The 10,144-nt window shown below is 56.5% G+C and overlaps 1 protein-coding gene across 1 annotated transcript; it reads left to right on the forward strand.

Moving 5' to 3' along the window:
• Positions 1-1,480: 1,480 nt before the first annotated feature.
• FANCG (FA complementation group G) lies at positions 1,481-6,562 on the forward strand (the record flags this gene model as incomplete). The annotated part of the gene is made up of 8 exons (XM_026069218.1): positions 1,481-1,588; positions 2,221-2,381; positions 2,623-2,689; positions 3,163-3,500; positions 3,636-3,691; positions 4,641-4,778; positions 5,749-5,893; positions 6,274-6,562. Coding segments are annotated over 8 exons (1,119 nt in total), but the record flags the coding sequence as incomplete, so codon positions are not given.
• Positions 6,563-10,144: the final 3,582 nt, after the last annotated feature.

Here is a 10,144-nt window from a genome sequence, read left to right on the forward strand (position 1 = left end):
GCAGATGTGAATGTGGACGTGACTTAGGCATGTGAGGGTGTTTCCAGAGGGAAGCTTGAAACAGGGATTGAAAGACAAGCAAATAGCGTTCACCATAAATATTCATGAATTAATATCCCAGAGTATTCTGCTGAGTAATGGCCCAGATGTTCTGGAAAAAATGTTTTTTTTTCCATAATTCTGTGCGTACTTCCTCACCTGCACTGTCTCTGCTGTGCATGTATGTGCACTTGGGCCTGCCCAGCACCTACCTCTGCCTGGGCAAAGATGGGCATCTTGGTATTCCGGGCTTGGAGGCTGCCCTTCTTTCCATTAGACGCTTCTGTAGAGCAGCTCGTTCTCTTTCAATAGTGTTGAACAAAAGATGGCAGCTTGGGCCAATCCTGCCCTGCGTTGCTGGTTGTGGAGGGGTTCAGGCATGTCCCTGGGACAGCAGGAAGAAGAGGGTGGACTGGGCATAGCACAGCCTGAGCTGTGGGCCTGCTCCCTTTGTGGGGGGTTGCAGAAGGGGGGTCTACATAGCCCTGTTTGCGGGCCAGGCTGTGTGGGGAGTGGAGCTGCAGAGCTGAGATGTTGGGTCTGTCGTAGGGCTGCAGGAGCTGGAGGCTGGGAACCTCCCTGCTGCCCTCTCCCTCCTCCAAGAGGCTGCTGGCGGATTCTGCTCCAAGAGGGTCCTGGCTCAGATCTACACCTGCCTCAGCTGCTGCACTCGGCAAATGGTAATGGCCAGGCCTCTCCCCTGCCAGCAAGGAGAGGGGAAGCAGCCTGCGAGCGGGGAGGGAAGGTCAGGCTAACCTCCACACCTCCTCTGTGTGGTCAGGGCTGCAGTGGGAGGGCAGTGTCTTGAGCACAAGTTACCCTTGTGGCCCCAGCCTCCTTGGGCAGCTGCAAAATCCAAACAGGGATTTTGTCTGAGCGCAAAGTGTTGCTTCAGAGAGAGGAGAAGCTCAAACGCAGTCCAAGACGAGTTGCCTCTGATGTCTAAAGCGCTGCAGCTTAATAACGTGTGCTGCCCTGCGGTGATCAGGTGAGCTCTGTGAAGGAGCTCGATGGCATGGAGGGGGTTTGGTAGGTTGCTGGGGTATCCTGTGTGTGCGTACTGCCCTTGCTTAGTGAGGATTGTCAGAGAAGCAAGCAAGGCAGGGATCTGGATCCCAGCAAACAGTAAAGATGTCAGCAAGATGTCTTTGCAACGTGCAACTCTCCCCATTTTCTTAGGGCAAGCCTCAGACAGCCCTTCAGCACCTGAAACGGGCCCTCCAGGTGGACTTCCAGTGCCTTCCTGCCCTGTCCCACGCTGCAGCAGTGTACCATGAGCTGGGGGAGACGGATGCAGAGCTGCAGGCCCTGGCTGTGCTCTATGAGGTTTGTCTGCTGCCTCCAGTTGTGCAGTGGGGTGGCCTCAGGGTTGGTTTTTGAGACTCACACCTTCTGAGGGGCTGTTTTACCCTGAAGCAGTCTCCAAAGTAGAAGACAGTGATCCAGCCATGGTACTACCATCAGCAGTGGCTGCTGTGGCTTCAGCAGTGGGAACGGGGGAGCGCAGCTTGGTCAGGAACTCCTGCTGAGCACCCGGCTGTTGGCTGAGGCAAGACTTCTGGATTGGAGTTCATGTTCTTGATGGCTTGGGAGCAGAGTGTACACTTCAGTGTTGGAGAACATCAGTCTCTTAAAGTGTTCAGTAAAGGGGCCTTTAAAAGGCATGTTGTGGCTGTGGGAGGGTATGTGTTAGCTGTGGCAGCCTTGCTCTGCCTGGGAGGAGCAGTAAACACTGAGTTAGCTCTTCGGCCTTTCGAAATTCTGTAACACACACACACACACACACACACACACACACACAGCCGTGAGGGATCTCTCTCACTGCTAATAGCACAAGATCTGGTCTAACTAGGTCTGTGGCTGTGACAAGAGTTGCTGTTCCAGGCAGCTCAGAGCACCTTGAACTGAAAGCCTGACGTTCTATGTGCTGTGGGTGGCCGTAGAGATCTCCTGATGCTATGTGGAAAGCAAAAGTCTGCCTGTCTCTGTGTGATCTTGGTTGCTTTTCTTCCTGGAGGTGTCTGTGCGCTAGGTGAGTGAGAACAGCGTAGGCATGCGTATGTGGTGTGGTACTTGTGCTTGGCTGGATGCATCTCTGGATGCCAGAAATAGCAAAGAATTGCAACTGCTTGGGATTTGACCAGTAATGTATCTACCACAGTTTCTGTTCCTGTTTTGCAGGCTCTGGAAAGAAACCCTCCAGCAGCTGCTTCCACTACTCCCTATTGTCTAATCCAAACAGAGCACCTTGTCCACACACCAGCTCTAGCTTCTCTCTTCCGCCATCGACACCCTTCCGAAGTGAAGTACCTGCTGGCCCAGAGGTGTCTCCAGGACGGGAGGTAACAGAGCTGCCTCTTGTCTGCTCACAGCATGCTGCTCCTTTGGGATCTGCAGTTTTCTTTGCGCTCCTGGATATTGTCCAGTTCAGTATTGCTGTTATAGGTCTCTTAGTCATGGGCAGCACAGACAGAGCGAGTGCAGTGTGGGGAGTGCCTGCAGGCTGGTGATTCAGGTTCCACCTGGCTGCTGGCACTTCTTGGGGTCTCCCTGCTCCTTCCACATGTCCTGTGCCTGTTGCAGGGTGGCTGATGCTGTGGAACATTACCTGGATTTTCTGGCTCTGCTTCAGGATGGGCTGCAGCAGCAGGTAGGTATCTTGAAGAGCTGCCCTGGTGCCTTGGGAGATGAGGTTTGGATCCCCACTCGAAGGACTGGTGCCAGACTTCACACCCAGACTCCCAGTTTCACCGTCTAGCTTGAGACATGAAGGAAATGAGCTGGGAGCTGGCACCTCTGACCTGTGGCACATCTGTCTTGGGATTCACACCAGAGACTGCTTGGCGCTACTGCCTGCAGAAACAGTTTTCCCTTATCTTCCAGAAGTAGTTGTTGGCCCAGTTTTGGATGTCCTTCACTTCAGGACTAGGGGTTTGCCTTCCTGGCTCTGCTGAGCCTTCTTGCTCCACGGCTTCTGCCTCCAACAGGCTCCAGCTTCTATGGGAGTGGGTCTGAGCTTTGCTGGGTGGCAGCTGTGGATCCCCAGTAAGCGTGGGGCTGCTCTGCTTGGCTGGGAGTTGTGCAGTTCTGTGTCTGAGCACTGCTGTCACTTTTCCTCCCCAGGTACCTCTGGATGGTGGATCAGCTCTGCCCAGGATACCTGAGGTGTTCCTGGAAGCAGCATCCGCCCTGGAGCAGGCCGGGAGGCATCAGGATGCCATAACCGTGTGCGAGGAGGTCGTGAGCCGGACAGCTGACCTAATCCCACAGACGTTACGAGTTGAGGAGGGGCCAGAGCAGCTGGAGTGCCCATCACCAGGGACAGAATTGGCTGGTGGTCCCCTGTCCCAGAAGAGGGAGAGTCTGTGTTGCCTTGTGTGGAGAACAGCTGCATACCTGCACCAGGGCTGGGCCTGGGCCAAGCTGGGCAAGAAGAAGGAGGCCATAACGCAGTTCAGCAGGTGATGAAGTCATGCTGCAGTGGCTGACGGGGGCCAGAGCGGAGTGCAGCTTGGCGTGGCAGCTGGCGTGACTGCTTGCAGCTGACTTCCCAGCCCAAGGACAGCCCTGAAGTTCCTCTGTCCTCCCTCCCTCAGGTGCCTTGAGGATCTCTTACGAGTCCAGCTTTATCGGTCTGGTGTTGAACCAACAGGTATGACACCATACAGCTGGGCCCTGTGCAGAGCCTGGCTGTGCCTGGATCTGGTGCTTTTGGCAGTGGTGGGAAAAGGAGCAAGGCTCCAGGCCCAGTGTCACCTCTGGCAGGGGGTGCCTGTTGCAGTGTGCTGAGCTCCATGCCACACTGGAGCTTCAAGGGACCAGCTGGTTTTGTCCGAGCAGGGGTTTCCCCCAGCCCTGCCTTCTTCCCCATGTGCTAGGTGATGGTTAAGTGGGCTGTGAACTGGGAAGCTTCTTGAATCCAGGTTCCAGGGAAGAGATTTGAACCAGTTGTGCTGCTCCTGATCTTTTAAGGATTTCCCTCCACCCCTTTGTCTTTCATGGCAAATTTATTTCTTGCCTTGGAGGTGCTGTGGACACCTTGAGCACCAGTCTTCTGCAACAGGCATGGCTTGGTCTTTCCCTCCTTGTGCTTGCAGGCCTTGAGCAGGGAGGAGATCTGCAGCAAGGCTGGCCCAGAGCCTCTGGTCTCTTGGCAGCGTTTGCATGCGGAGGCTGAGAGCAGCCTTCATTCTAGTTACAGGAGGGCATGAAAGTGCCCGGTCTGCACCTCTGCGGATGGGCAGCCAAGCAAAGGCCAGGCTGCTGCTGAGGTCACTGTTAAGTCATAGCTGCATAAGGTGCTTGAAGTTCTTTGCTTTCACCCCCTACCACCTCCTGGCCTGTCCTCTCCTAGAAGATCCCCTGTTCCTTGATGGTCTCTTGCAATGCTCTTGCCATCATTTTGGGCTGTGCCTGGCAACCAGCAGAGAGGCTGAGCTTGGTCACTGGCTGGTCATGGAGCAGGACAATTGGAAGATGAACAGGCCAGGCAAATGTTTGGCCTGTCTTGACTGCTAACATGGCTTAGCCTGTTGGGATGGGTGAGGGAACGTCAGGGGATGTTATCTCCAGGTGTGTGTGTCTTTGTCTTTCCATGCCAGGGAGTCTCCTACCAGAAGTGAAGCTTCTCCAGGAGATCAGGTTGCTCTCTCTCATTGGGCGAGGTACCCAGTTCCTGGAGCTGGGGAGGCACAGGGAAGCCTTGCTGGATTTCCAGCATGGTTTGCAGATCTCACCAGGTAAGAGGCTCATTTTCGTGAGGGACAGAGAGGGTAGCCACAAGTTTTTTCCAGGGTTGCTTTGCTATTTTCAGTAAGAAGGTCTCATGTTCTAGACCTCACATTCAAATGACAAAGACTACAGCAGGGCTGCTAGCAGTGCTGCATGCTTGAGATACCCATCTGGGGCCTGTTCAGCTCATTGCCCTAGAGAAGCAGAGCAAAACTATTTCACAATGAATTTATCAGAGGGCAACTTTTCTCTCTGCTTGCAGCTTGTACTCTGAGACAGCTTGGAAGTCTCTTCTCTTCCTGCACCCAAGCCTGGTGCAGCCAGCTTTCTCCCAGAGAGATGCTGGTTTTCCAGAAAGGAGGAGCTGGATAGCTGGAATCTTGCTCCATCCTAGGAAGCTGCATGTCTTTGCCTGGCAGCTTGGAGGCTGAGGCATGTTGGGAGAGAGGGGAGCAGAATGGGGAGCTGTATGTGTCCTGAGGACAGCTAAGGCATGGCCGGAGCTGCTTGCAGGGGTGATCCCCTGGTGCCTGAGCCAGCCTTACCTGCTGGATGCTACAGTAGCACCAACACACTGTGGGTCTGTGAGCTTTGGTGGGATCATCGTAGTCAGAACTGCTCTCCGAATGCCCATCGCAGGTCTGACTGAGGCTTTCCCCCCACCCAGCCAGGGCCTCTCTTTGGGGGTGCAGACCTGCTTGCAAGGCAAACCCTGACCCGTGTCTAAACAGCGGAGTGGCTGGCTGTACTGCAGGGCTGATGCCATCTGTCCTGGCTGCCAGTCTGGCTGCCAGCCCCGGGGTTAATTAGAGCCTGTGACATAGCCAGGAAGATCTCCTCCCCTTGACACCTCTCCTCATGCTCAGCTCCCTCATCTGGCTTCTAAACTTCTTTTGCAACGCCCTGCAATCCGCAGCAGCACTGGGGACCTGCTCCTCTCCTGCTAAGGGCTGAATTTCCCCTTTGTGTCTTGCACAGGTGACCCTGCTGCTGCCTCCTACCTGGTGCAGGCCCTGTGGAAACTGAACCGAAAGCAGGAGGCCGCCGCTCGCTGGCAGAAGCTCTCAGAGAGCCCCGCTGAGGAAGATGGGCAGCAGGAAGGGCTGGGAAGGTGTGTAGCGAGGTGGGTGGAATTGCTGCTGGGCACCCAAGAGAGCTCCACAGCCCTCAGCTTGTGTTTTAAACTGTGTGGATGGTTTATCTAGCTCAGCTCTTGCCAGGCTGAAACTGCAGCACAAATGTGTCAGAGGAGCTTCCCCCCCCCCCCCATTTCTGCTCTGATATTCAGTGCTTAGCCAGGCTGTGGCTCTGCAGGACTCTCTGGGGCACATAAGAACTGACAAGGAGCCAAAGTCAGCCCGTCTCTGCAAGAGCAAATGGGAGAGCAAAGGCTGGGGGCAGAGCTGAGGACTCTGCGTAGTGTATGAGGAATGAACTTACTAGTAAGACTGTGGCAAAGGAATGCCGCAGTCCTCACTGCTGCAATACCCTCTTTTCTTTCAGGCGCTACCCTTTGTACTTGGTTTCATGTCTGAAGCAGGCAGCCTTCCCACATAATGAATCTCTCGCTGGAAACATACAGGATTACCTCCGGACCACAACCAGCTAACCCAGTCTCCCCATCACCACATACCTGCTGAAATCTCCCTGCCTGCACCAGGATGACATAAAGCCTTAATGGCTTCTCCAAGACTCAGAATTACTCTCGGATAAAGCTGGGTTCCCAAAGGACTGAAACAGAAGAAAGTTACTTTAAAAGTTGCTAATAAAAGTCTCAAATCTATTTAATTTATATATCTTTTTCTGTGATCTTTTTCCTTGAGTGATTCAGAGCAAAGCATTGCACTGAAGATTGTGGCCTTGACACTGCCTGGAGCCGCTGTGGGCTAGACCCTGGGAGTGTGGGCTTCCTGCTCCTGGGAGAAAAATCTTTGCCCTTGGGAAGTCGTCACAGGCTATGCTGCTGTACAAACGGGCCAGGTCTGCGTTCCCGGCTCCAGGGAGCTATGGCAGAGCTAGACAAACAGATGAAGCAGAGGGTTGTCAGATTGTCACTCCTACCCGTGCTTTGTGCCTTGGCATTTCACTCAGTCACTGTCATTCGGAGCCATGTTTTTGGCTGAAGCACACAGCTCTGAGGTCCCGCTGTGCCAACACGCTGCACCAGGGCTGTGCTAGCCAAGGGAGGCAGCAGGATCAGGCTCCGTCCCTGGGGAGCCAAGCCCACTGCACTGCACAGCTCTCTGAGCCGCTCGCTGTGGCAGTGGGCTAAGGTGATGGGGCCCCTGCTCCTGCCCAGTGTTTGGTGCAGCTCATTCGGGGTCAGGAAGGTCCCTCGACTCCATTAGCCAAGTCTTTGGCAGACTACGTCTCCTGCAAGAAGGAAGAAGCGGTTGGGACCTGCAGGGTAAGGAGTGAGAGCGGAGAAAGGAAAAATGAAGCGACGCAGCTCAGGAGAAGAGTGAATGAGGAACTACTCAGAACTGGCAGAGAAGGGCCTGCAGAGGTCAATCTCAAGAAAAGTGTGTTTTGGCCTACAGTTCCTTAAGGAAAATATCCTAGAGACTGAGGTACAAACTCACCTGTTACAGAGGGGATTGAAAACCCTGCAAGAGCCTGGATTGGCCAAGTTGTAACCTCAGCTACGGACTGCAAACACAAGAAGGAAGCGTGCAGGGAACATGACTCAGAAAGAAAGTGCGTCAAAGACCAGCTGGCAGAGCAGGGTGCGCGCTGCCTGGGATACGTGGATGTCACCCATAAGTGTGGCGTGAGGGGGGCTGGTGTATGTGGGGGGAAGCACTGCAGGAGGATAAACACCTGCGAGTTAGCAGGATCTGGGACCTTCTGGGCTCAGAGCTGGTGGAGCCCAAATCCTGGGGCCTTGTGGCAGACAGGCTTCTCACGTTTGCTTTTCTCTAGTCCTGCCATACGTACTTCCCAGACTTAAAAAAGGAGGGAAGAAGACACAAGGAATTAAGTACTAGTTGGCCCTGTGGAATAGAACATCAGCTAATTAATTTATTCATAAGCACCTAGAAGAAAACAAGGGAGTGAGTGCCCACGTGGGCTGGTTGAGAACAAACGTTGGACGCATCTGGTTTCCTCCTCTGCTGTAACCGGAGGGAGTCAGTAGGGCCCGGGCTGCAGGTGGTGTGCGGCTTGGCTCTGGGAGCATTTCTGGCTGTGGGGAAACAGCATCCAGGTGGAGATGTGGGAACACGAGTGCCAAAAGGGGCTGGAAAACTGCACTTGCAGTGTGGTGGGTCACGGAGAGGTGGTGAAGGAGCTCCAGGATAGTCGCTTGGGCTTGTTCAAAGGAAGTCAGAGGTTCAAACACCTGCTGTGGCCACTGAAGGCCAGCAGTGTCTGTGCCAGACAGGAGGAGCCGCCGTGAGTGTGGCTCCAGAGGTGGGAGCAAGGGCCAGCAAGGCAACCGAAAAGGGGCTTTGAGGAGGCAGCAGCCAGCCGGCGAGGAGCAGGGGCACACAGAGCGGGTGCCCTGCGCGACTCGCTGCCCTGATTTGCTCTGCCGCAGCACCTGGCCAGCGTAGCTGGATGGCGGGGCCGGCCGTGGGATGGCCAAAGCGGGCGGCGCGTGTGCCCCGGCGCCACACTGCGCCCGCAGAAACCCGCTCGGGGCTGACGGCGTGCAGAGAGGCCGCCCCGCGGGGATGGGCACGGCTCAGGGCAACGACCCCCTGCGCCAAACGCGTGGCCTCTTGCAGCGGCTGTCCCTGCTCGAGGCAGCTGGAAACGCTCCCTCCCCACCGACAGCATGGAGCCGCGCTGAGCTATGGATAGTGCCTCTCTCCAAGGTCACCATCCACATGAGCTATTTATGCTCCAGAGCTGAAAAAACAAAACAAAACAAAACTCCTCAGGGGAAAGAAACCCCTTAGATGCCTTTGGATCTAAGCGAAGGGCTCCGGGGAAGGAGAGCCGCAGCCACCGCCATCCCCGCGGGAAGGAAACGCAGCAGAGGGGGTAGCAGTTTGCAGCGCAGGGACCCAGCCCGACTCCCGCACGCTGCGCTGGCTGCCCCCTCAGATGCACGATGGACCAGGAGCTCCTGTCTGTGCACGGCCTTCCAGGGCGGCTTCTCCCAGCCCAGGGGAGCCCAGGGTGCTCTCGTCTCTCTCCTTCTGGGCTCCTTCTGGTCACCTTTCCCAGGCCGGCAAGGAGACACGCAGGCACTACCTGCCCTTTGGGGAAGGGCAGACCCAGAGCACGTCCCCAAAACCCTCGCTCGGAGGTCACCCTCATTAGCAAGTGCATCTCTTGGCAACCAGCTTTTGCGTATGGAGGGCCCCATCGACCACAGCGTAACCCTGCGGTGCTGGGGGCCCTTTCGGCTAAAGCAGGGGTGCTGGAGAAGGACGAAGCCCGCAGACTGCTGTGGCTGAAGCACTTTAAGAAATCACCACTCCTCGAGGGGCGCCGCGACCCCCCCGCGAGGAGCTCAGCTCCCCTTTGCCAAGGAGTTCCCGTCACCGCCAAAGCAGGGCCAGATGACGCCACTTCTTTCAGCGCAGAGGTGGCTCGGGGCCAGTTGCTGCAGCTCCCTCACAGGCAGCTTCAGGGAGCAGCCCCTGCTTTCTTCAGCCGGGCAGGCTGTGACAGGGCACCCCAGGGGCGCTTCCAGGTCACAGCCAGGCTCGGCTTCCATGCGGGGCAGATCTAAACGCATTTCCCATGCATGTGGGCCCCTAGCTGTCCTGCCACCCCTCATGGCCACAGGGCCTCCGCCTGCCCGGGGTGGGCCCTGCAACTGCGGCGGCGGCTGAGCCCTGGTGCGCTCAACACACTGATGGTGCTTTCTGAACTGTCAATCACCCGCCCCCCCTTCTGATTGGCTGCACTGCTAGTTTCCCTTTTATCGGGCATAAGCCAATCGGTAGGCGACGTTAGAACGGATCACTGTCGGGGCGGGCCATCCGCTCAATTTTCCCATTGGTCGATTTTTGCCATTGGCTGCCCGTCCCGTGTTGCTGGGTAGAACAACCACACCGGGAAGGCGCTGTGATTGGCTGATGGGCTTTGCGCTTGGCTCGTGACGGTTGGGCGGGGAAAAGAAGAGGGGAAGGGGGAGCAGAGGGAAAGTGCTTTTCCCCCTCCCCTCGATTCCCCCCATTTTTGCCTCCTGATTGGCTGAGGCGCTCGCCAGGTGGAATTTCCGATTGGCTAGCGCACGCTGTTGCTAGGCAGGCTGGCTGGCGCCGGGCGGAGCTCCCCCTTCCGATGAGTCGGCTCTGAGGTTCAGTCAGCGCGAAGCGCCCGCGCCCGCCGCCGCCGCGAGCCTGCCCGAGACCCGCCGCCGCCGCCCGCCCTGAGGAGCCGCCGCCGCCCGCCTCCCCTCGTCCCCCGCCCCCCC

This window comes from Apteryx rowi, unplaced genomic scaffold (assembly GCF_003343035.1).
Source record: "Apteryx rowi isolate R43461 unplaced genomic scaffold, aptRow1 scaffold_289, whole genome shotgun sequence".
Lineage (NCBI taxonomy): Eukaryota > Metazoa > Chordata > Aves > Apterygiformes > Apterygidae > Apteryx > Apteryx rowi.